The sequence below is a fragment of the Plectropomus leopardus genome, chromosome 9, assembly GCF_026936395.1.
Source record: "Plectropomus leopardus strain MGB_pleo_1.0 chromosome 9, ASM2693639v1, whole genome shotgun sequence".
Lineage (NCBI taxonomy): Eukaryota > Metazoa > Chordata > Actinopteri > Perciformes > Serranidae > Plectropomus > Plectropomus leopardus.
Genome location: NC_142184.1, coordinates 16,675,918 through 16,702,594, shown reverse-complemented (window position 1 = coordinate 16,702,594; position 26,677 = coordinate 16,675,918). Strand labels below are relative to the sequence as shown.

Below are 26,677 nucleotides of genomic sequence, written 5' to 3'. Positions count from 1 at the left end.
GCTCGGAGGAGAGACAGTGGTGTAGAACAAACGATAAACTCACCATAACACTGCAAGTGCAACAAAAGCCAATGAGTAATTTATGTATGTAATCCTTGCAAAAAATGTACTCAAGACAAAAATGAACACTCAAAGGGATAAAGATCATTCACGTAACTGAGACAGAGGCTGCAACAAACACTGGAAAATGCTCTCTTAAAGGGACAACTAAATTCTCCCAAGACAGTGAAAAGACCAGGGAAATTAAAGAGAAGTTTGTTATTTTATATTTTATTATGTTAAAAATTGATTTTTTTCTTGATGTATTGCATAGCTATTAAGTTTACAAGTGTAAACATTAGATTAATATTAATAACTTTAATTAACTTGTGCACTGTTGTTACTGGGGGAGAGTAATGCTATTACAGTTAGGAGACCAGTGGTGGAAACATTGTACATTTCTGTGTGTCCATCTTTTTTTTGTCCTCTCCAGCTGATAACGGTCTGAACCCCACGTGGCCCCGAAAATCATTCCAGTTCGTAGTATGCAATTCTGCCTTTGCCTTCCTGCGCTTTGTGGTTTATGAGATTGACATGTTCAGTGACCAAAACTTCCTGGCACAGGCAACTTTCCCCATTCATGGCCTCAAGACAGGTACACACAACATTAGCATGCTCTCTGAAATGACCTTGAACCCTGATGGAAATCAGTGCTGTGACAAAACTCTCTTTGTACAACACCAGGTTACCGGTCAGTACCTCTTAAGAACAGCTACAACGAGGATCTGGAGTTGGCCTCTCTGTTAGTCCACATGGACATCATCAGAGGAAGGGTAAGCTGCTGATTCTGAGACTTTTTTTTAAACCTCCTTTGTCTTCACAATCAACAATCGCAGGCACCAAAAACATTGATGAAAACATAAACCCAATCTGACACATGTCCTCTCATATATCTCTGACATGTAGAAATGTTATAATTAGAGCACACATACATCGCATTTCTTGGCTGTGTGAGGTAAACTTTTGGAGTCTTTGTTAGTGACGACAACTTCAGGAAGTGACTGCACATGCCCAAGATGTGATCCAACATGTAACCACCTGTAAAACTGCCAAGTGTTAGTCTTTACTTTGTTTTTCATAAGGATTAGACACATTGGATATAATGTGTTAATTGACACACCGAGCCAATTGTTGAAAATTGGTTGATGTTGAGCTGTCAGTGAGCGTCTGTCGCCCTAGTTTTCATGGCGTGTCCTGCATTGTTTATATTTCTCGGCCCTTGTTGGTGGCTTGTCTGCCAATTGTCTGCTCGGTGCTTCGGTATGATGAATCAGCTCTGCTGCTGATTCATCATACCGAAGCACCGAGCTCTGACACATTCCTCACTCAGAACTGAGTGTGTGAGATCAAAACAAACTTTTTATTAATTAATTGATTTACTTTTTTTTTTTTTTTACTGGGGTCCCTACAAGTAAACATTACATCCTATATAAAACAAGTATATGATTTAAAATGCAAGGCAAAAATAAACAAAAAACAGCAAGAAAACAGGAAAACTAAACTATCAAAATTAATAACAGCACCACTAAAAACAGCATGTACATTCATTCTTTTGTTTTTTTTTAGACATTAAGCTCAGCAATGCAAACAGTTTGCAATAGTTTGTGTTATTGTGCTCTAGCATACAGTAAATTATATTTTATTGATATTTGTTCATTCAACATGGAAATAGCATCTGGTATCTTTGCTGTCGGCCTCCTGGTTTCCCTCTTTGAATGACGATTATCGGTGACCGCCGCCTGCTGGTATGGAGAGTTTTCCTCTCACACAGGCGCAGAACACATGTGCTGTTTGGCCGTTGATTGTAGCCATTGCTGTATGTCAGAGAGCCACTTTTTGGCAAAGACACAGGCGACGTGAGGCAACATAACAGTCAACCTTTGTCGCCACTAGTTCTTTTAAGTCAGTGTGGTGTGTCTGGCAGATTTTGGACAGAGCTAGGATAGCTCTTCCAGTCTTTATCAAGTCCCGAGGAAGAGCGCCAAGCTTTGAAGCAAATTTTACATAATGGCCAAAAGTGGAATTACACCATCATGTGACGCTATGGGTCCCAGAAAGACTTTTTTCCCATTGGGAAAGAGACATCTGTAAATCAGTGGATACATTTTTGTGAGCATCAAAGCCTCCATGAAACGACTCATTTGCCTATCAAGATTTGATCCCTTCAGTTTGATAGCATTTGGAGAGTCTAAAAGAGCAGCAAGATTAAATTACTTGATGTCCTTTCAAGCTAGCGGGACGCTGAACCGGGAGTCAGCTGCTCGGACACATTGCACATGCCCTATGGGCCCCATAATGTGGAAGATCTGGGTACTTTCAGACTGCGGAAATAGAGCGTTTTTCGCCTAATGCACCACTGAGCAGCTCTCATTGTAATAAATGGGGGCCCCGCCTCCATGCTGTACCCAGGTTTTCTTAACACATCCATGGTCTTTATGCTAAGCTAACCAGCTGCAGGTGGTAGCTTTATATATACTTTACAGCCATGAGAGTGGTACCAATCTCATCTGACTCAAAATAGTGAAGCATATATTCCAAAAATGTCCAGCTCTTCATTATAAAATGAGCCTGTGTGTAACTTCAGGAGGAAACTCTCAAAAGTTTAACTCTAAAGAGGCCTATGGAGATGAATCATCTCTCTCCTCATCACAATTCTCTCAGGATGAAAATGGCGAGGTCTTGAGCCCGTTCCTTGCAGTCGGGGCCACATCAATGTCAGCCTCTACCCAAGCAGGGCGGGAACGTTTGGGGGAATTGAACTCCGTGTCTTCGACCTCCTCCAACATGTCTCCTGTGCCCCAGTCGCCGGCCCAGGCCATGGCCTACAGGGGGAGGGAGGGCTCCTTCGAGTCCCGCTACCAGTCCCCTCTAGAGGACTTCAGGGTGCCCCAGGAGGCACTGTTGGATCACATGGACCCACAGAACAGACAGACGAGGTAAATGTGTGGTGTCTTGGATTTTTCTCATGACTTTGCGCTGAGTTTCGTAGCAGTAGAAGATTCCAGACATCCTCCTGTCTTTGTCTTTACCTCAGGATGTTGCGGAGGACCAGAGTGGGCGGAGAGAACCGTGTCTAAGTCCAAGCCAATCAGGACGCATTTCTGTTGCACCCCACCCTCCCACCCACCCTTCCGTACCCAGTCGCCTCTCCCCGTACTGATGATGTCACTGACTGCTGTGAACACTGTTTCCATGGAAACGCCCACCACCGCTTTGGCCTACATTTCAGGCAGCTCTCCCTCCCTCCATTCTCCTACCCCCCCCCCTCTCTCTTTCCCTCTGGCTCTCTCCCTCTCTCTCCTCTCCCTGCCGCCCAGCCTCCTCACCACTCGAGAAGGAGAGACTCGGACAGGAGAGGGAGGGCCGCTGAGAGGAAGCTGACTGCTGCGGACAGGAAGAAGGAACAGGACATTTACAGGAGAGCTAGGCTGAAAAAGTTCCAGCTCTGGACTGGCTGTTTGCGGAGCGGGTTGTCCTCTCTTGTGTTTTAGTTGTGCACAGCAGCTGCTTAGCTTGGAGGCTAAGAGGAGGGAAAGAGAGAGTTATAAAAGGTATCAGTTTGAAACTGTTTCCCGGTTAAGGTTCTTCGCTCTTCTCTATTAGGCGTATATGAATATATGTATTTATTCCTGCTGTGCTGTTGGCCGGAGAACAGCAGCAGCTGACCTGCTCTCAAAGAGCTCCTGTCTCTATGTTTTTAATTATTATAATTATTTAAACCTTTAAACATTCATAATGTGACTTTTCTTTTCTTTTTTGTTTTTTCTATGTATATGTGTAAAACACGAGGGCTCTCTACGGCTATTTTAATGTCTATCTCCTTCTTCTTTGTGGAGAAAATTATGCGCCTCCAGTCAAGCTCACACCCTAAACCTGGAGGATTTTTTATTTTGAAGGCATCAGGAAGAAGTCATAGCCTGTTTGTGTTAAAAGCAGCAAGAGAGTAGCCAGCATCGTATGTTAATGTCTGCGTACACAAACACACACATGCATACACACACAGGCTTTTTTCATTTCTAACTTACATTCCAGATAACTGCACATCATTCCATTATTCTGCACTGCAGGCGCCTTTACAAGCCAGTCTGACACATTCAAACCTCTGTCTCCCTCGATTGTCTTACTCCACATCCATCATGTCTGTGGAAAACCTAACACCACACTGTGCGATAACGCAGGACCAGGGATACTTGTTGACCAGATGAGGTTGCAGTCTTAAGAGGGAAGGATAATTGTGTTCATATTTGTCAACTTCTTCTCCTTCAGATTTTTGCTTGTATCATCTACCAACATGTTAATGGACCATTTTTAACAGCAGCACAGCCATCTTTTCAAACAAGGGATACTTCATAAGTCTGCAAGGTCACTGCTAAAAATGCTGCCGATTACTTTGCTGGATGATTTGATTAATTTTCAGAATTTGGTTTGAGGAACACAATTATGGACTTACATTTGAAAACATTTTGACATACAGGGAACACTGTAAATGTTTCTCTTTTGACAGTGTAATATACTGCAGAGGTGTGGACCTGAGTCCCATGATTTGGACTCGAGTCACATTAATTACAAAATTGATGACTTTTAACTTAAAAAAAATCAAAAAACTTGCAACTTAACTTGGTCTTTAACACCAATGACTTCACTTGGACTTGAGCCTTTTGACTCAGTTCATTTCCTGAATCAACTGGCGTTAATGCTGTTCATTTTCAGCACGACGACACTAAATTCCACTTTGTTTGGACCAGTCCGACAGCATCCAGTCACACAGCAGGAGAAAACCATGAAGAACGAGTGTTAAATTACTGAGTGCTAGTTGGAAAAAATTATACCAAAGATAATTTTCTTCTTGTACAAAAACTACGCTGTGGTCAACATGTAGTATGCAAAACCTGCAGGTCGAAAATTGCTGGAAGAGATGCAAAAAACTTGTTTTAACAAATGAATACAGATTTAGAGAAAAACAAAACAATTATTTTTGTTGATGAAGTACACATTACTCTGTTACAGTTACATTGCAGTTAGTGACAAGCGCATTGTGACTTGTTTAGGACTTGAAACTCAAAATTCAGGACTTGTGACTTGAGTGGACTTGTGATTTGCCATGCAAAGACTCAGTCCCACCTCTGCTACACTGTAATTACGGACATTGTAATACACTTACATGATTAACTTTGCAGCCTTGTGTTTCTGTGGTTTGTGATAGAGTATTTCTGAAGCGTGGTTGTATATTACTGACATTTCAAATCTTCATAGAATTTTTGGCCCCTTAATTCTGTGTTTCGAATATAACTGACACGGCTCTGTGACTACAGTGAGTATAAAAACTGTTTTTATTTGAGTGGGTTTTCAACAGATGTCTCCTAGAGGTGGTTTTAGGTCCAGAGCAAAGGTGTTTACAACCAGCTTGTTTTTATTTGTCAGCAATTGTACAATGGGAGTTCCCCGTGTTTGAGAGGAAATTGTTGATTAAGTGAGAAGGTTTGCATTGCCTCCAGTAAACATGCGGTTTACTCTTCGCTGGTTCATTCTGTTGCACCACAAAGACATGAGGGACCTTTTGTGTTTGTGCTGCAGTGGTGTTTTGGGGGAGTTTTGTCACAAGCTGCTTCCCAGAAACCTGCGAGGATTTTAAGTTACACTGCCATGATGAAATTGCCACTGCCCATGATGTTTTTTTTTGTGATGAAATGTGCACAATTGCAGACTTAGTGTAAACACCACGCGCCATCATTCCCAACTTCGGACTCTTGTTCTGGCTTCTGCTTATAAATGTTTGTCTGACTTGCTAATTGAGACTCTTTTTAAGGTAAATGTCACCTAAATGTGCAGGTTTCTCACTTCCTGCGTTTGTGGTTTGTTTGGGAGGAGCAGGCCGAGTCTAAGCTTCAGACTGTAGCTGTGTTTCTGTGGCTGATGGATGACAAAGGTCTGTGCTCTGGGCCTTCAGTGAGCCCAGACGGAGCTTGTGTTTAACCAGTGGTGTTATCCTTCCACGTTTGTATCAGAAACAGTGTTTTCTCTGCTCGTATGTGATGACTGTATGATGTAAACTCAGTATTCCCACTCAGTGTTTGACCACTGAGACACACCTAAGCCATATGGTATGATTTAAGGTAAAAGCAGGGACAGGAGTAAATACTTGAGGTCGCAACAAAAGCTTTTTTTAGCGTCTTGTGTTGGCGCCCCATTATTAATTCCGCCGCTCGCCCATATTACGCTTTTTTTTGCTCCCCTCCTGTAGTCGATGAATGGTCTTTTGTGGAGAGCTCCCTCCAATGCTGCATTGCTCTTATTGCTGACCTGTCTGCTTCTGTCTGTGCGCCTCCGTCTGCGTACACATCACATTAACGCCACATCCTTCACCTCCCCTGCTGGGCTTCAAGCACCCGCAAAGCCACGGTGCACCCACACAGTTGCTGTCACTTATTTTGACTGATCAGACCTCCTCTCAGCACTGTGCGAGCATGTGACTCTACTGTTCAGTTTGTAGTACCGGTTATAGCGGGACAACGCAAACTCCCAGCAACCTGTAAAGAGGTCTAGATGAACCAAAATAACCAAGAGCACCTATGTGGGTGTGCAGGGCCCATTAGTGTCTTTTTTTTCTTTTCTCCAGTCTTGTCTGTTTTGTTACCGACGGTCTCATTTACAATCGCCTTTCTGTAATGTGCCTAAACTATGGAGAGGAAAAGTATTCATTTTAATTTTGCCTTTCATATGAAACATATTCAAGCCTGAAAAGTAAATAAAATACTTACTACTTTATATGAATTTGTCCCATTTTTATTGCATTAAAATGTATTGTTTACAGTTAAATGTTCAGTGCGACAGAGAAACTGGGTTTCAAAAGTTTCAGGTTCTGCACCACAGGAAGAGTGTGCTGAAGTTTTGGTCTTAGATGTGTTAACAGCTGCCTGAGAGCATGCTGACTTAACTCTTGCAGCACTGAAAAAAATAATCAGCAGCCATTTTGATAACCGATTAAGTCGCTTTTCAAGCAAAATGCAGATGCTTCTATAGTCAAGCTTCTTGATTGTGAGGTTTTGCTGTTGTGTGCTGTTTTACGTGGTTGTGAACTGTTGGTTGGACAAAAACAAGCAGTTTTTCATCTCGGCCTTTGGGAAGGTATCGCTGTTTTCTGACATTTTGGGAGGGTGTTTTGTGCCATTATTAAAGAGAGGGCAGGAGATTAGAAGACACAGATGGGGATGATGTGCCACGAAGGTCCAGCAGCCACAACATGAGAATGACACTGTCAATATATCAAAAACCCCAGGCCACATACTTTGTTGATATTTTGTAGGCTAAATTATTAATCAAGAAAAATTACAAATTAATTAAAATAATAATTATTTGCACTATTGAACAAGTTTTTTTTTTCAGTCGGCTCCGCATGACCAAAGCATTATTTTGTTTATTATCAAAGTTAGGCAGAAGTGATATATCATGAGATAGACCCCAATCAAAGGCGTAGGTTTCGTTTCAACATGGGGGTTCTCCACCAGAAAATTTGGAGCTTCTAACACTTAATTTGCTTCTTTCTGGATTTTTCTGCATCAATTTATGATGTAAGTTGTGTCAAAATAAAAGCCCTCTGTCATGTTTTATTGAGGAGGGCATGCATGTTCTACATATTGAGGGGGTTGTGTCCCGAGTCCTTTCTGAAATCTACGTTTATGCCCCCATGAAGGGATGGCACGATATGATTTTATTGCAAATTTTGACAAAAACACTGTTGATAGTGGAGAATTTCCAAAATCCACACCTAAGCATAATTTGTATGGCACTGGCGAGCTCATCGCTTTGCACCGTATTGATATGGCAGTTACCGCTGATAGTGGGACAGCCTTGTTACCGAGGCATAGCTCCCACCCTCTGATTCCCCCTGGTTAACTCCGTCAGCTCTGTTATCGTTGTTTAGCGGTGTTTATGGAGTCAGCACTGTTAGCTGCTAGTCCTCCGGTTCAGCCACCTCCAGTCTCACTGATTTTCTATCATGTCATTTATTAATAACCTTTCAAGTAGCGTCACACCGTGACAAAACTGGTAATATTTCTTTTTATTTGCAAATCCGAAACAGTAGCCTACACAGAAAGTTGCACTGTAGCAACTAAGGTTTTAGACTAGTGAGGAATATATTTCTGGTAAAAAGTGGAATATATAGTATAGCCTAGACGAGACCTAGACTAGCAAGATGTCAGGAGTTTGGCAATATCTACAGTTGATAAAAGTAAATTCAGTGGCATTAAATTCTCTGTATGATTTTTTTTTAAGAAGGGTTTTACCTGAGCCATGCCAAACAACAGACAACTCAATCGCTCTCAATTTTGCACAGAGCTAGTGTTGTTGTGGAATTTCTGACTTAAAATCGGAATCGGAATTAACTTTTAGCCAAAATAATGCTGACCTTAAATCTTTACATCATCCCAATGTCTACACCAAAGACACTCGAGGCCTCAAATTTATTACATTCTGTTTATTCTGCAAATACCATCTGTAAAAATTATACATCAAGCCTAAGTATGGAACTCTGGTAAAAGTTCACAGTTCTTTTACAGTCAAATTTATTTCATAGGAAAGTTCCATAAAAACAAACGTAACGTACACGTCAGTGACGTAAAGAAGCACTTGATGCTACAACACGGACCAGATTCCATAGAGTCTATTATATTGTGTCGCTTTTTTGTTTGAACACTACAGGGTGCTTGCCCTCTTTGGATGACAGACGTTTCCCCCCCCCAAACTGGACAATTTAATGTCCTCTTTAACCAAATATGTACAAGAAGGAAATGAAAAGTGAGTACAAAGACATGGTCATATGAACATCAGTGCTGTGTTTCACATAAGACACTATGAACAGCCTAGCGAGCACATTTAAAGTAAGCTGCAAGCATGAAGTCAAAGTGTATGAGTGCAAGTTGGTGGGAAAAAAAATGAAGTATGAAGAATGGAAAAAGGATTTGTCATTTGATTCACGTTAAGGCCTTTAAGGCAAGCACCCTGTAGCAAAGAGCTGTGCAATTTTTCGTACCCAAAAACAAACTATGAACAGTCTCTCATCATCACTCCGTCCATCCTCGTCTGAAGGTTGATTTGGTCGATAACTGTCCAAAAAAAACCCAACCCCCACCCCGATCAGCTGAGGTCTTAATCTCTACCACATTTTTCCCCTTTTCTCCTCCTGTTCTTCCTCCAAATCTACCCTGTTTTTTTCTTCCTTTCTGCCATTACAGCAGGCAGGCGGAACAAACACGGCAGAAAAACGCTGTCAGCCCGGCCCCTCCCTCCACCACATCCACTCCTGCACTTCGACTGGAACTTCCTTCTGAGGGGAAAATGGCGGACGGGAGGATACTGGAGAAGGTCTGTGCAGCGGAGGGGTAGAAGGAGGGCAGGGGGTGGGTGGATGGATAGGAGGAGGGGGGGTTAGTGGCTTTACCGTCCATCTCACGAAGTGGGGGAGGTCATGCCTACCTCTAGGGGTGTGAGAGAGAGGGATGAGGGGTGAGGATGGTTTCAAGGTCTATTTCCATCCAGTGATCCTGTTACAATCGCATCTGCCGCCTTTTTCTCAGACACAAAGACCACCTGCGTTGGGAACTCCATCCTCAGACAAAAGGTCGCCTCAATCAGTTTCTGTAGTAATAAAAAAAGAAAAAAAAAAATGAAAAAAGCATCAATGCGACAACATGCTCCAGAGAACAAATAAGTATAAATTTTCTTCGTGATTATATTTGGTGTACCGGCGGCAGACACCACATACCTGCCACAGCATGCCTCATTACTCATAATTATGATCCTTGTGTGTTTCACCTGATAGACAATTACACGTGTTATGGTAATGACTCATCTCCATCTAACAACCAGTTTTCCCATCACAATCAAAAACCTAATTAAATTTCAACAAGGCGCACTATGGCCTAAATAGTTACAAGGGGTGATGCAATATACAGGTTTTGGCAAAAACCGTGAAATTAAAAAAAAAAATTGATATCATGTTAATAATACTCATATGATAATATCGTGCTAATAATCCAGTGACTCTTTCAGGAACGGTGAATCAGATTTAGCAGCATTTAGCAGTGATGACTGCAATCAGCTGAAACTTCTCCTGTGTGCTCACATTATTTATCTGATAACTTAAGATAAAGACGCTCAGGGTGTTTTAACCGAGAATTATATGCAAAAGTCTCTTCCTCTCGTAATCAAATTGCGTTGTTGATTGTAACCAGTAAAAACACCAAAGAAAGCAGTTTCTCGTCTTAAATCAGTGAAAATGCGAATAGCCCAATAACTCCTTTACACTGTCTGTTCAGGGCGGGAATATCACGCTGTTACCGTTATTGTGAACTCTTTGTCCACAATAATCGTGTAGTGAAAATCGTTGTTAACCTTTTTGCTTTTACTTCATCCTCATTTTTAAAAAAAGACAAGAGAAAGTGTATTGAAAGAAAATTAATCTGCACCTATTCTGATGATCACTTTTTTTTCAGTCACCATCAAATTTTTTTTTAATCAGTCAACGCTTCCAGTTTCTCAAATGTGATGATTTGTTACTTTTCTTTGTCATATAAAGTTAATATCCTGAGGATGAGGACAGCAGATATCACAGAGGGCTTGTAATTGCCATTTTTTATTTCATTTTTTTACATTAAAGATACAAACATTCTTAGGGGGACTTGCTGAATGTATCACACTAAAGACTACTCCACACATGCAGAGTACCTTTAGTAGGATTCACAGTCTTGTCAGCATCGGCCTCCTCCTCCGCTTCTGCTGCGACACCACACACCGACTGCTCCATTTTTTCCTCCGTCCCTCCTCCTGGCTGCGGCTCCAGGGGGGAGGATCCTGCTGATCGAGGCTCAGCTGCTGCATCTGGTGCAACTGGTCCTGCTCCTGTCGCACGAGCTGCAGCAGACTGTTCCGTCGCCTTCATAGAGAACCAGTGTCGCACCAAATCTGCTGTTAAACCACTGGCCTGAGCCAGTTCCTGTAACTGTGTATAAAGAATAAACTGTGTTAGGCTCAGCGTGGCTTTAAACGTAAATTTATGATAGCAAAATTAGAGAATGTGAAAAAACTGGAGTGCAAATCTTTGCTTGTTAGTCAAAAAGTCAGACTCCACTCTAAACTAATTTGTATTACTGTATATTAAGTTCAGCAAAACAAAGCTAACAAGACTGGTAAATTATTTGGCAAGACACTACAGATGAAACTTGCCCCCTTGAATATTTCCATTAATATAATAATGTTATATAATCAAATTATAAAACGTGGTTTAAATAAGTTAAGACACAATATATGAGAACAAACATCGTAATACAAAACTTCACAATATAGACAGGAATTAAACTGGAAAGTTTAGTGAATGTAAGTGCTACTGAGTTGGAGATTTTTGGCTCTGAGTCTGAGAAAAAAATAATAATTTCAAGAAAAAAAACTTTAAAGATATGAATAGTATTACATTTTCAAACCAAAAATGACACTAGGGTAAACAAAATTAACTAAACATATTACCATAAATCTAATGACTAATATTAGGAATAATTATTATTATTGTTATTATTACTGTATTACAAGTTGTCTGAAATCTTATGTTTAAATATGCGAATGGGGGATTATGTTATTAAACATTTTCCTTTTTCAACAGAGCAGAAATCTATAATTAAACACCTTAATCTGTATTTTTGGCATTTTCTATTCTCTAGTCTGAAAGAAGACATGTTATAGAAAAAAAAACTGCACAAAATCTGAACAGGAGAAAAATCCACCTATATTTTTACTTGCTTAAAATGAAGAAAACAAATCATTTATGAAAATCAATCATATAAAAAAAAATATGCAAACTGATTTACTGAGCTGAATAAAGAATCCTGCCGCTACGGTTGATCAACACTTAAATGCAATCAGGAAGTGAAAGTCAATGTCTTCTAAGTTCCCAAAATATCTTGTATGTGTGTAACTGAAGTGGTTTTGAAGCAGTTAACAATGTGCATTTCTCTGAGCCTAAAAAAAGCGCAGTGTCAATAAGAGACACTCGTTTCCCTGGATATGAGTTTATTTCCTCCTACAGAGCAATTAGCTGAAGTGACTCAAAAATATCCCGTCATAACTTTTATCACAGCAGCAAAGAATCATCATCTGCAAGTTTCAGCTGCTCAGAAACAATTAAACTGCTGTGAATAAATAATTTATTTGTCGATTTTTATCACCTTTGACTCCTCCAGGCTGCCGTGGGCGTCGTGGTGGGCCTGCAGGATCTGCGCGTTCCCCTTCCGGAGGTCCTCTTCCAGAGCCATGTTCTGGTAAGTCTCCAGCCACTTCAGCTGGCCGTTCTTCTGCACATAACGGCAGTCGCCAAACCAGCGCACGACCTCGGGTCTGGGCAGTCCCGTTGCTGAGATCATCTCATCATACTGAGTGGCGCTGGGCCACTGCGTACGGGCGTAGACTTGTTTGAGTGTTTGCAGCTGCTCAGCTGTCTTCTTACCTCGGACGGCTGTGGGTTTGGGGGAGTGGGATGTTTTGGGTGTTGGGGTGGAGGACTGGGATGGTTTTGGGGTGGAGGATGGAGTGGGGCCAGGGGAGGATGCAGGTGTGCTGCTGGATTGAAGCGGACTATGCGACCCTTCACCCTCTGCTTTGCCGTTGGCCTCTGTCACCTTCAGCATCTTCAGATTGATTTTAATAGGGTTGACTTTCAGTCCCCCTGACCCGTCCTCTTTCTGTCTCTCCTCCCCGTCAACCTCCATCTCCTCCACCTCCTCCTCTCTCATCGCCCGCTCCGCCTCCTCCTTCTTTTTCTCAGCTGCCATTCTCTTTCTCCTGTCAGCGAACCAGCCGTGGATCTCCCTCCTGGTCATCTTGGTTTCAGATCGCAGTCTGTCCACTTCCTCCATTGCTGGGTCAGGGTCCTGGACAAAACTGGCCTCTAGAGCCTTTAGCTGAATGAAAAAAAGAATAGGAACAGACAAGGTCAAAAATCTGGAGCACTGAGTGAAATGAATTAGATTAAATGATTGCATGATTGGTTGATCAACAATCAAATCTACGATCGAAACAAATAACGAGCAACCATTTTTAATTATTAATTTGGAGGTAAAAATGATTTTCACTTAAGCTCATCATATGAAGTAAATGTTGTTTGCACAACGTGATGGCTGCAGAATGATGACACTTTGCAGTTCTGCCACCACTTATGATCTGGAAAATGAAGGCTCGATTTACAGCACGAAGGAAGTGCGTCAACTAGAGCTGCACGATACGCAAATAGATAAATAATGATAATATTGAAATTATTTTGACAGACATGAGTTACCCTTTTTTTTTTGACCAGACATGTACGTTCCCTTAGGTGTTGACTGAATTATGATTTGTAGGTCGAGGCATCTCTGTAGCTCCACAATGCTTCATTAAAAATGGCATGTTGTGACAAATTTTACGTTTATAAAAAATTGACAGCATATTGCATGGCCATATTGCGATTTTGATATAATGTTTCCAATTAACCCCAGCGTCAATCATTGCATAATGAAGACAGGAAGAAGATAGCACTTTTGTTTTCCTCGGTAGCTATCCCTCGTTAAGAAAGATGATCACAGTGAACTTCTTTGCAGTTACAATCCACAGTGGCAGACATGGCAGACAGTGTAACAACCAAAGTGACTGTGGAAAATAAAATGCACTCTTGTGTTATTGGTAGTTGCTAGGTTCTGACAAAACAGAAAGCAATCTAGTTTTCTCTGCAACAATAATAATACCACTAATTACTGACAGTAGAGAAGCTGAAAGTTGTCCAGTCACAATTGGAGTCAATTATCAATCAAAAATGCCAAATAATCTCTGGTACCAGCTTATCAAGTGTGATGATTTGCTACTTTTTACCACAAAACATTAGAAGATGAAAATTTGATTGATTTTTTCACTATTCTCAGGATTTATATGACCAAACAGTTGACTGGTTGATGGAGTACACCACTTATTTAACGTCGCACTCCTATCTGGGTTCTCATTGTTGGATCATGATGCTAGTAGCAGCTGGAAAACATCTTATTAACTTGAGCAGCCTCCTCAGCATCTTCTAGCTTATAACACACCAGTCTCACCTGATGAGGTTCTCTCTCCTTGTAGCGGATAGCTGTGAAGTCGGGTGAAGGGGGTCTAGGGAGCCTGCGTGAAGGTGTGGTGGGAGACGTGGGAGTCTGTGATGTAGTCGGGCTCAGGGGTGCAGAGCTGTGCTGGGGCGTTTTCGCGCCGGAGTTGCTGCTACTTTCAGACAAGTCAACAGGGTGGGCACTGCCAGCGGCGCCGCTCCCTGGCGTACCTGAACCGCCCCCTGCGCCCGCTGTGCCAGACTTACTCTGTCCACCTGTGCTGGAGCGCGAACCTTTGAGGTTGCGATAGTGGTAACGCCGGTCACTGAACCACTTGCGGACTTCTCGTACCGTGAGCCCAGTCAGAGAAATGAGGCGGTCCACCTCCTCCTGGTCGGGAAACTGGCTGACCTGAAAACTGTCCTTCAGAGCGTTGAGCTGCTCCTGAGACTTCTTGCCCTTGTAAAAACTGGGGTCCAGGAAGGCGTTGACTGGTGTCCGGGAGCCAGACGTGCTGCTTGAAGGAGCTGCAGGAGAGGGGGAAGACGACTTTGAGGCAGGCGAAGACGCCTCCTCCATTTTGATGGTCGGAGAGTCGCTGGTGGGGGGCTCGACATCATCTGTGCTTGTGCTAGTTGTGTGATTTCTGTTGCTGCTACCATTGGTGTCTTTGCTTTTCTGTCCATCACTGCCTGCTTTGCCTGTTTTGCCTGATTTGCTGTCTGTGGAGTTTTTTCTTTCTGCAGTTACTTTGTCGTCACTCTGCACAATGTTGGTGTTGCTGGCTTTGCTGATATCAATGTTCTTAGCATTCACGTGGCTGGTGACATTACTATTGCTCTTGTTCTTGCAGTCTGCATTAGCGCTGCTGTGTTTACCGTTGAGACTGCTGACCTTGGCATTACTAAGATTACTGCTTCCCAGACTGAGGTTAATGACACTTGCTTGGCTGCTAGTAATAATACTGCTAGTGCCCGCTCTCCCACTCCTACTACTATTACTGCTGCTGCTGCTGCTCCCGCCACTGCTGCTGCTGCCCACCGTCCCCACCACCATGCTGATGCCTTTGTCTGCCACCAGCGCTGCAGCAGGTCGGGCTTGCATCATGGGGCGGGCTGCTGCCTGGGGCTTCGGTGTGACAGCCAGGGCCACAGGAGCACTGCTGACCTGGATGCCGTTTGCCATTACAGGCTGCGTGACGATTACTCCTCCTTGGCTGACAAGAGAGCCCTGCAGGATGTGAGGGATCCCAGTGGCCCCCAGTGAGGCGGGCAGGACTGTGATTGTGTGTTGGGCTGGGCTGTGGTGACTCTGGGTCTGGTTGTGTGAGCTGGAAGGCGCAGTCTGGATGATGGTGTTGAACATCTTCCTCCTGGCCTCCTCGATCTCCTCAGGAGACCAGCTGATACCTTGTTTGAGTCTCTGGGCTGTGAACCAGATCTTGATCTGCTCTTCAGGGAACTTTGTGACCACAGTCAGGTAGCAGAGCTCCGCCTTTGTGGGGTACGGGAACTTACTGAAGGAGGTCTTCAAGAAAGAGGAGGAGTCCATGGAGGCACTGTAGGTGGGGATGCTGCTCAAAGGAATCATCACCTGGGAGGGTAAATTGTGGAAAAAAGAGCGGGAGATTGTTATTTGATTTGATTGATGGGTTATTTCGGTTTTTTTTTAACCACAATCCTATTTTCCCATGTTTTTGTGTATATGTGACTCAAGGGAACAACTTTTTTTTAACTGGTCCACTATTGACTATAATGTAACTACTCACGTGCACTTTGTCAATTTACTTCAACTAAAACTGTTTGTTTTGACAGACTCAGACTATTTTTGTGAGTGTCTAACAACATTATCGAACAGAGATAGACCTTTTTATTGAAGACTAAGATCCTTTTTGTTAAACATGAAACAACCCAGACATCGCAATCCCAAAACCCACCTAACCCCATTTAAATAAACAGTCATTTTAGTGTGTATAAGGCCAGCAAATTTGAAAACTAAAACTAAAATGGCTTTTGTGAATTTCATTTTGTTTGTCAATTTTGTTTTACAATTATAAAATTGCTGTTAATTTAAATGTAGTCTGGTAGATCTAGCAATGGCGATTTCAGGACCGTTTCTAGTTAAATTAAAAGCATCTTACTTTTTAACAGAGGGTCTATCTCTAAATGTACCCTTTCCATAATGTCAGAGACTTATGATAATAATCTGAGCCTATTAGTGAAAAAGCAAGCACTTTTAGTGGACGTAAACTGACCTTTGACCATTTCCCGAGAGGTTACAGTGCAGCCTGTTTAGCTGCTGCCAGCTGCAGTGCTGTTGTTCCCATTAGTCTCTCAGACACAAAAACAAGGGGAAATAGGGTGCAGGTAAAAAAAAAAAAATAAAAAAAAAACATAAAAGAAGATACTGTTTAACTTCACTGGGACACAAAAATAAATCAAAAAAACGTACCTTGGGGAGATTTTTGGAGGTCGAGTATGAAGTGGAGGAAATATTTGAAGAGGCTGTGGTTGGTGCAGATTGATGAAGGCTTCTGTTTTGAACAACTGAGACCACCTACAGAAAACAGAAGGGAACTTCATAAAATCTGAAAAAACAACTAACCTGATTAAATCTAAACAGACTGCCACCTACCTGTGTGATGGGAGTCTTGAGCATCGGTAATGCTCCAGATCCGTTGACTATCTGGATTGCTGAGGGCAGAGTGACCTTGGTCGTTCCATTGTGGACAATTGTGGGAACATGAGTGACTGTAACAGCAGCAGGCTCTTTTCTCTCAGTCTCTCTGGATGCAGACACAGAGTGTGGGTCTGACGAAGGCTCATCGGAGACGGGGTGAGACACCACTATCCGTTTGGACTCCGATTTGCCCTTTAGCATCCTCATTATTGGGGTTTTGGTGATGGAGATCTCGCTATCCTTCCCTGTCTCTGCAGCAGACACCAGATTCTGCTCCACCACGACTCTCCTGTCCCTCTTCCTCAGCTGCAGAGTCGTGTTCAGCGTGCTGGGGTGAACCCTAGCGTTATGCAGTGCCAAACCCTCAAATTTGGGTGCCGAAACCCCACAACTCACGCAAAAGAAGCTGGGGTCCGCACGAAAGTCCTGGTGCCCGGAGTACACATGATCCAAGAACAAGTTAAGGTCATGGGTTTTAAAGTTACAAGGCTTACAGGTGTAAGTGCCAGCACTATCTTGGACAGTGTCCTCCGCCTCCGGTTTGGAAGACTCTCCTGGGTCAAACGGGCTATGTCGATCTCCTCCAGAAATCCTGGACTGTCTGAGAAGAACCGCAGAGTCCTCATCGACCTCCTCTGCTGGGCGTATGATCTTGCTGGGGATCATACAAGGAGTCGAAGACTTCCTCTTGCTGGCCATGATGTGACCACAGGGTGGGTGGGGGGGTCGTTCAAATGGCTGAGAGCAGAGTGTGAGAGAGAATATGGGTCGTCTCTGGTTGACTATAGACCAGGCACGGGGGAAGGAGGACAGCGGGACATGTCCATGGGTCCACTTGTAGTTCTCACTTCAGTTTTAAAGGAAAAACCTGAAATTGAAAGAGCGTAATAGTTTTAGTTCAAGTCATGATTTGATTTGTGGCATAAATTATTAAATTTCAAGTACAAACAAGGTAAGAGATGAGAGAGCGAGAAAAGACAGCCAGGAGAAGAAATAAGATTGGATATCTTACACTGCTTACTTGAAAAAATTGTGCACGTCTGGATGTTTCCAGATAAAATATCAACATCACAGGTCATAACAAGACCCTGTGAAAAGATTCATCTGAAGCCATCAAAATCAGGTGTTGCTAACAAATCTTTAATTAAAAAAAAAATCTTCTTCTCCACTTCCCTCTCCCATGAAACTTAAGGCTATCTCCTTTATGAGGGCATTCAAACAGTCTGCTTCTTCACTAAAGGCTTTTTGGGAGAGCTCCTGTCCTACCCCCTTCTTTCCCCTCCCCCACACGACTCTGTCTCACTTCCCCTCGTTCAGACACACCCCCACAGAGAGAGCACATTCTGTATTTCTTTTAAATCCAGAGCCTCCGTAGCTTCACTGAACACCTTTATAAAAGGTTGCCACAGAAAAACTCACTTGTAAATCTGTTACTTAAGACAGGGTCTACTTAATAATTGGGCAAGTGGCTGTTACCATATTTCCTTAGAAAAGAAAAAAAAAACATAAACATGGCGTTCTCGCCCAACACTAGCACAGACAGAAACATGCAGACCTGCATACGTATGTGAATCCTCATATTTCCCATCATCCCCTAGATCCCTTGTCTCCGTACAAAATGGCGAAGCTTCCTGTGGAGGAGATTTCCCCTCCCTCCCACTGAGAGGTAGTGATGCAGTATTGGAGGACAGCTCTAGGGCAATTACTCACCCAATCACTCTGCACCGACATGACACCTCACGCACCAAGCAGCAAATGCTCACAAAAGTTCAACAGCTCAAAGAAGTTCAACAGGAAAACCCTAAAAGCTGTTAAAGTCCAGCCCCTCCCTGTGCAAAGATACTTGACTTACAAATCCAAACCAAATGCAGCTTTTCTGGTAGGCCGCCCAAATCTAAAATAATCTTGCTCTTCCAATGCACAAACACAGTAGTCCCTTGCAAACTTCCCTGGGACTAGTTTTGACTAAGAACAACCGTGTTTTGCACAGAGCTGCTGCAGCACCATCTCTATCAGGTGAGCAGTACATCAGTACAAGTCATCACTCTATCAGCTAACCACTGATCAAATGGTGAAATGCTCCGTCTTCCGACCAACAAACATGCAAACAAACAGCCTTGTTTTGCAACATAAAGGTCATGGTACATTAGCTCAAAGCCCAATTAACCCTCACAGGACCGGGCTGTGACAGATGCCCTTTCACACACTGACTGGGTGAATGTACAGTGCTGTGCACAAGTCTTAGGCTGCCATAAACTTTATTTTAATAATAAGATAATAATAAAGTCTATTTAACACTTATCAAAACCAACATTACAAAGTGCTGGACACTTAAATTCACAAAACACACACAGGAATAAGCATGTATTTGCAAAGTTATTCTTATTTCTCTATAGTCTCTTTACTAAAATACAACCAGAACATACACAAAAGATGTATGTAGTATTAAAAATGCAAATATTTCAGAGAAAAAACCCAACTTCAACAGGCTAAAGTTGCAAGTATTTAGTGTGACCTCCCTTTCCACTTAGCATGTCTTGAACTCTCTTGGGCAGATAATGTGAGATTTACAGTACTAATCTTCTCTATTTACACTAGGTTGCATTCAAGACGTGTCCAAAACTCAATATTGATGTTTGAGCTACCTTTTGCTATGGTTGAACAATTCCAGTGTATTACACTACATATTGACTTGAGTCTGAAGAAGCCATTTTGTTCTGACTTTTTTGGACATTGTACATTGGACTCTCTGTACTCTTTATTTGTATCTTAATAAAGAGACTGAGAAATGAGTATATACTTTTATTAAAACTACAAATCTATGGTGGCCTAAAACGTTTGCACAGTTCTATATACAGCGTTCACTTTCCAGCAGTCAAAAGCCTGCAACCGCAGGTTCACTCAGTGTAAGACTTAAAGCATGTTCATGTGCATTTTGTCTCCAGTCGACACTGACTTTTCTGAATTTTAAAGAGATCAAAACTGTGAATAATCAACCAATAATAAACCTGTGATGGAAACTTTAATTGGACATCTAATTGGCTCTCTTTGAAGAGGGCTACCCTTCGCCATGGATCTGAGTGCGAGGGGTTAACAGGCAAATGAAGTTTGCTACTGTGGAGGGAACGTGATGCCCCTTGTTCCCCCCTGCACCCCCCAGAGAGAGTAACTGCCCTTAGCTTGGAGCTCTTGAGTGCACCCCTCCTAACTCCCCTGCCATTCAGTTCTGCATCAGGGGGCACCGCTCTGCCAAGGCAGGATGGTCACATGACCAACACAAAGGCTTATGGGTGGGCAGTCTCAGCCATCCATCACGTGGTTGTGCTGGGTGTGGGTGGGCAAGCGAGAGGAGAGGAGAGGGAGAGCGAACGGGAGAGGATGGTGGGGGATGGGCAGCCGGTTTGGGGTGAGGAGGCAAGGGGAAGGAGGGGTGTTAACTGTCGTGGAGGAAGCACTGAGGTGTTTCAGTGAGGAATTTTCCTCTCTGATACCCCCCTCACTCCAAACAGCTACCCCACCCTGCTAACCCCCGCTCCTCAACGCACCCTTCTTGCTCCAAACTACAATCACACAGTCCTTCCCTCCCTCCTCCCTCCCCCCCTCCTCGCTGCGCTGCAAAGCCTGGAATGTTCCAACCCGAGCTCTTCAGCCAGTGGACGTAACCCGAAGTTCAGCTTTGGTGTCTGCATGTGCACGCACATGCATTTAAGTGTCTTGTGCAAAATTAGCACTCAAAGTAAAACCAAGTGGTGAACACATAAGGTGTCACATTTGCACATATCGACTGCCAGTAAGACAATGGCGGCAAAGTTCACCTGAAAAATCAAAAAAGCCACAAGCACATCTGCAGACAAAAGTTGGGCCTCTGCACGGCGAGTCACCAGCAGAGGCCTCGCACAGGTGAGGGCCGAAACAATGCACAGTGCGTGCTGAGCTATTATCGGCGAGTCGGAATGGGCAGCTCATGTCTCAGCAATGCCAGATGAGTTGTGTTGACTTCATGGTGTGAGTGCATCAGCCGGTAACTTTGCTGCACATATGTTGGACTGACCGTGCTGCTGCTGATGTTGGGTTTGTGTCTGTTATATGTGTCAGCATTTGCATGTGTGGGTTTCCTGTGAAAGAAGGAAGGTGGGGTGGGGTGGGCGCATGTGTGCTCGCGCTTGTGAGTGTGTGTGTATGTGGCGTGCGGGGGTGGCTGCCTGCATGCTTGTTTACTGAGGTAGTGTGGCTGCCATTTTTCCTGTGTGTGCGAGTCAGAGATCTCCCAGTGACACACAAAAGACAATGTTTTTGTCCTCCTGGATTGTAACCTATATTATCTATGGCTCGGCACAGCGTGACCTCCTTTCATCCCCCGGCCTGACTCTTGTCTAGGCCGGGGCTATATCCTCTGAGTGCAGGCCAATAATAGCAGTCGCACATGCTAAAAATCCTGCAGCTTGGCCGTGTAGCGAAGCTGCATGCTAACTACACGACTCCTCACCTAGCTGAGAACACAGGTGAAATATCTGCACGAGTAAAAAACACTGGTGCACGAAACAGGCAGCCCTGCTCCATTTCTTGCTTCCACAACTCGTCTTTCTTCCCCCGTCTCTTCACCCTCACTCCCCCTCCCTCTCAAACCGTCTCTGCACCCTCTGCTTGCCTCCCTCCCACCATTCCGTCTTCTCCTCCCTCTCCAAGCAAGTTTGGCCCAGGGAGACAGGTCGGCAGCGCCACTGGTGTGTTACTGTCCCCATGGCAACCACCTTCTACCCCCTCTCCCTCTCTCTCTCTCTCCCACCAGCTCATTTCTCTGAAGCACATGCGTGTGGGTAAACACGCACACACATGGTTACTCACACACACATCTCCTATGCCATCCTGGCTCTAGCTGGGCTTGTTTGTTCCACACACCCCTGTGAGTGGTATTTGGAGAGTCCCTGCCCTGCTCCTATTTCAGTGCCTCCCTCACGCGGTGTTGATGTCTCCAAGCTAGGTGTGGTCGCCGTCGCCAAAGCACGCCATTGGCCGGGGCTGATGGCGTCTCTTCCTGTTAACTCAGTCCCTGTCCAGACATCTGCCTGGGCTACTGTCTTTGCTCTCTGTGGCTCTTGTGTTTGGCCTACAGCGGCCTGAAGCATGCAGGGCTCCTGTATTCACTGTAGGCAGCGCAGGCATGGATACATAAACAAGGCTGCAAATTTGGCAGATGCTGTCTCTTTCAGAGAAGACTGAAGAACCACTTCTATGCCCAAGTGTATTCAAGCTTATTAAGTCTGCACCAAACCCTTCACCATCTACGAGTCTCTGTTCCAAAACACAAACTCTTTGCTTTTCCCTCCGCTGTACCAAAACTGAAATCCTTCGCCGTGTTTTCTTCTGTCCCAAAACACGCATGTCTTGCCAGTTACTGAATTTACTCCCACCTTGACTCCAACTGACCTCCTCCTGTCAATCAACTGCAGGGTTTCACTCAATCGTGCATCTGCTGACAAGCTCCCCCACTCTCACTGCTGACATGTTTTGTGTGTCTGAACTTCTTTCCACTACCTCTCCGGTCTTTATACAGTGTACTGGCAGCAACGAGGAAACCTCAATGACCGTGTTCCTACAGTGTCATTCCATCTGCTCCAGAGTCCCACTTGGGCTGCTCTCAGGTCAGTGAGCGGATGGCTGCGTGGGTTGCAAACGGCTGCATTGCTGTGGCCACTGCCAGTGCATGCGTTAAAACTGGGTTGCTGAGAGGGGAGGGAGAGAAAAATGGCGGAGCACCATGCTCTGTGCTGTCCAACCTAAAATGGCTGACATCACAAGCTGTTAACCAGCCAAGCAGAGCAAGAGGCTGCTGCTGCTGACCCAAACCTGCTCGCTCTGGACGTGTGAGTGGATCGCACTGCTCTCCCCCCAAGATTGTGAAAAGGCTCTTGAGTTGTAGCTGTTTTATTTGCGGTCTGACTGGGTAGAGATCTGGAAGGAAATTGTCATTACATGGGTCAACAACACAGGGAGGAAACTCACTGATGAAAAGTCACTGCTGAAGGATTGACACGCACAAAGAATTGCTCGGTTTCAGTAGATGTTTAAAAGACAAGAAAAAGATGCAAGAGCAAAATATAATTTCAGTGAGTGGTTAATCTTTTCATAGAAAGCAGCTTAACCTCCAAACCTAAAACTGGGGGAAAGACAGGGAGGAGAAAGAGGGGTGGGAGGTGGGGATCGGTGGGGGGAAGTGAGACTACTCAGTGAGATGTGGGAGCTTGAGCATCACCACAGCAACACTACAAAATACAGCAAGATGGAGCATAATGGTCCGTGTAAGTTTTGGTCTTTGAATTTTCCTTTCAGAAAAATAAATTAAAAATAGATATATGTCATTTTTTCATTTTCGGGGTCATAAATGTGATATACAGAATAGAAATGCAAATTAATTTTCTTTATCTCCTGAATAGGTAATATACTAAATAGATAAGCCACTTTCTTTATCTCCTCTCAAAAATGTAAATAAAATACCAAGAAAACAAAGTCATTTTCTGAAACTCCTTGCTTCTCTTGCTAACTACACTGACATGATTTTGGCACCCAGGAAGGCATTTAACAGGTTTTTTTTTAAAATTCCCTTTAAAAAAAAAAATACAGTTTCTGGTTTCAAAAACAAACAAAACAACAACCCCACCAAGCAAACAAAGACGAAGAATGACTTGTTTTTTTGTCTTTGTTTTCTTGCTACTTCATTTTATTTTGTTGGAAGGAGAAAAAGAAAGTGACATATCTATTCAGTATATTCCATTTCTGACCCCCAAAACTGAAAAGATCTTTTTCATTTTTGAATTTTGAAATGGAACTCAAATAATAATATTTATTATTTTTCCCATTTCTGTTTCTGGAAGGAAAGTTAGGAGACAAAAATGTACACAGACCCATAATATTTTGTTGATATTATTTTGTTTTATTGTCTATGGGCCTCTCTATGAGCTGAGTCCTTGATAAAGTTTTGATTTGAATAATAATAATAATAATAATAACAATAATAATAATGATATTAAAGTTTTATACCGCAGTTAGGAACGTGTAATACTGACAAGTCCTTATAAAACTCCCACATAGACAAATTGACTGTTGTTTTCTAATTTTTTTTAATCACCAATAATAGTATAGACACTGGCCTATTCTAATAGGTGAACCACTGTGGGTGATAAATAGATAGGTGGATTAGGCTGCTTGTCTATGCTTGGGACTCACGTGGACATCAGACACAAACTAGCTGTCTGGGAAAGCTTTGCTCTAATCCCCGGAGTCACACTCTCATGACAACACTGACATGATAAATAGTCTACCAAGGCTACAGTTTCACACTCACTGACCGTTAGGCAACAGAGAATAAAGCATGGGTGCTTATAGTTTATGAAAAGTGTGTCAACCTTAAATCAAAGTGTGTCAACATTTTATTTGACGGAGCAAAAATACCCAAATACCATAAGCCCGTGAGTAAAATACAATAAATTTCTTGTGTCTTTTCAAAAAGCAACTCTGGAGAACATCATTAGTCATAACTGATGGGACTGAGAGTGATTTCTAACTTCTTCATTCATGGCTCAGACTGAAGAAATGGGGAAATTCTGACGAAAATCTTACACGTCCGATTTGAATATAAAACGACAACGTCTAAATGCCACTAATGTTAAAAAGTAATGTTTCCTAAAAATGTATGCGAATAGCGGTATTATGTGAAACAGCTCAAACACAAAGTGTCCGGGCTGTAACGTTAGTCCCTGAGCGCAGCAGCGTCAAACATTTCCGAAAATGATGCGTGTTCATCTTCCGCTCAAGTTAGGCGGAGTGAGCCCCAACTTAATGGGCTTGACTGCATTATAGGTTTAAAACATTGTATCCAATTCAGAGTGGCGGAAAAGGCAAGCCCCCAGCCCAAAAACCCTACTCTCTCTCCCCCCGTTGGCTGTCGCCATTTTAAGCAGGCGACATGCAGCTGGCCAGCACCGCTGAGCCGGAGCCCGCAAAGGTAAGGCTTCACAATAGCTCGCGCAAGTTTGGGAAAGGTGAAACACTTGTGTAATGTGTATCATAAAACCACACTCACCTCGCTTTGTCGGAGCTCAGTGTATGCAGCGCAGGATATAAAAAGTTTACAATGATATGGGCTCAGTGGAGGCAGAAATTTTGGGCTTCACTGATGGCAAGTTATAGGTGTAAGCCCCCTCTGTCCTGGTGATAAACGTGACACCGGAGACAGACCCGGTCTTCACGGCGGCCCCCTCTTTTTGCGCTTGTTTATTTCGAGTGGCTCTCAGCGTTAAAGCAGGCTGTGGAGGGGAGGAAAATACGACGGACGTACCGAGGGAAGAGACGGACACGTGACGCAGACGTCACTGACGGTGGAGTTGGCGTGAGAGCTCGAGCTCCGCCGTGCAGAGAGCAGAAGTGAGTCAGACATCCCGTCCTGACTTTGACCCACCAACACATGGGGGGTCGTGGTTACGTTTTAGAAAGGGACACGAGCTGTGCTGGCTGTCCCGGTTTAATGTGATGATACAGGAGCTCACACCTGTCCCTCTCCCAGGTGACCTCTCTTAAAGAGATAGCACAGGCGGCAGGGTGAAGTCAGGTAAATTGACAAATAAGGTTTTACATGTTGGCTTCTGTAAATATTAGCAGAAAGTTACCAAACATGTTATTGCATTGTTATTACCCGGTTCTCGACTGTGAACCACAATTTTAGTCTGCATAAGGTTCCAGAGTGCTTAAAACAGCATCACAGCATCAAAATTGAGCTTGTTTATCAAAAAAATGGGTCAGTGGAGGACACCACAACCCCGACAGAGGTCCTTGCTAAGACCCTGTGTCCTAAAATCATAGAAATATCCTAAAATCCTAGAAATGTCCTCAAATCCTATGAATGTCCTTAAATCCAAGAAACATCCTAAAATCAAAGAAACGTCCTAAAATGCTAGAAATGTCTCAGAATTCTAAAAATGGCCTATAATCCTAGAAAATATATACTGTATATCCTCGATCCACGGAGAAATGCACAAAGTCCTTATACAGAAACTGCACCATTTAACGAGCCCTCAGGATTTCTGTTAAGTTGTGATGTCATAGAGTATCCCACACTGTTGTCTTGTCAAAAACCCTGTGTGATTTTTCCATTAGATTTTGGATTATTGCAGAAAAAAACAACCGTTAATGATACTTGCACGTTTTGTTTAGTATGATAATCTCCACAAATTAACACAGCTTTTATGATTTTTGAAGCCTAAATACTGTTGCCAGAAGTAAAAAAAAAATAATAATAATAATAATGTTAGGCTATAAACAAACTATACCACAGTTGCATTACTTGCCGCCACCACTAGGAGGCTGTCAAGCTGTGTTTGGTGTGATGATGTTCTGTTGTCTTTTCTATTTACTTGCTAGCAACCACATTTTTTAAGACACATGAAAGCTTCAAAATTCACGAGTGGGATATCTACTGACATATTTTATGTTTTAGAACAAGACATGAAAGTCTCTTAAAGCTTGTGTTAACAACGTACCTTACTTCAGGCTTCTAACCAAACAGCAATTCCGAAAAAACCCCACTGCCTTTGACACCAGGGGGCGCTAAAATGCTGACCTCTTTCTGGGTTTTAGGAGTCATTCCTGCAGCGCCCTGTAAACTAAAGAAATAAATATGCTAGGAGCACATTTTCACACAAGTCCCCTCTAAAAGATAGGGCCATACGATTGTGTAATAATGCAGTATGCAGCTGATATTGTACTTAAGTGTTGCAAATTCCCTTACACATTTGCCCATGGTGTAAACAAAAACAAACACATTTTATTCATCTTTTTTATTTGCTCATACATGGCAGTAAAATATTTAT

The 26,677-nt window shown here is 43.2% G+C and overlaps 2 protein-coding genes across 2 annotated transcripts in view; one reads left to right on the top strand and one right to left on the bottom strand.

The window, feature by feature from the left end:
• Positions 1 to 6,804, top strand: part of plcg1 (phospholipase C, gamma 1) — a 38,924-nt gene extending 32,120 nt beyond the window's left edge. Inside the window, exons 30-33 of the mRNA XM_042491369.2 lie at positions 473 to 634; positions 724 to 812; positions 2,701 to 2,975; positions 3,074 to 6,804. Of these exons, the coding sequence (XP_042347303.1) occupies positions 473 to 634; positions 724 to 812; positions 2,701 to 2,975; positions 3,074 to 3,116 (569 nt within the window). The 3' untranslated portion in view covers positions 3,117 to 6,804. The remainder of the gene's footprint in view (positions 1 to 472; positions 635 to 723; positions 813 to 2,700; positions 2,976 to 3,073) is intronic.
• A 1,696-nt stretch (positions 6,805 to 8,500) lies between these two features.
• zhx3b (zinc fingers and homeoboxes 3b) lies at positions 8,501 to 25,143 on the bottom strand. Its single transcript, XM_042491371.2, has 7 exons — positions 24,895 to 25,143; positions 16,770 to 17,682; positions 16,587 to 16,691; positions 14,148 to 15,728; positions 12,255 to 12,986; positions 10,765 to 11,038; positions 8,501 to 9,675 (listed from the first exon to the last, which is right to left on the bottom strand). Exons 2-7 carry the CDS (start codon positions 17,511 to 17,513, stop codon positions 9,665 to 9,667), a joined length of 3,447 nt encoding a protein of 1,148 aa, XP_042347305.1. The 5' UTR covers positions 17,514 to 17,682; positions 24,895 to 25,143; the 3' UTR covers positions 8,501 to 9,664.
• Positions 25,144 to 26,677: the final 1,534 nt, after the last annotated feature.

Bases quoted from the DNA above. Each gene is read 5' to 3' on its own strand.
- zhx3b (XM_042491371.2), bottom strand. From the start codon at position 17,513: ATGGCCAGCAAGAGGAAGTCTTCGACTCCTTGTATGATCCCCAGCAAG. The intron at 16,692-16,769 runs GTAGGTGGCAGT...TGTTTTCTGTAG, and splicing joins TCAAGACTCCCATCACACAG to GTGGTCTCAGTTGTTCAAAA. The intron at 15,729-16,586 runs GTACGTTTTTTT...TTACCCTCCCAG, and splicing joins CCTCCAAAAATCTCCCCAAG to GTGATGATTCCTTTGAGCAG.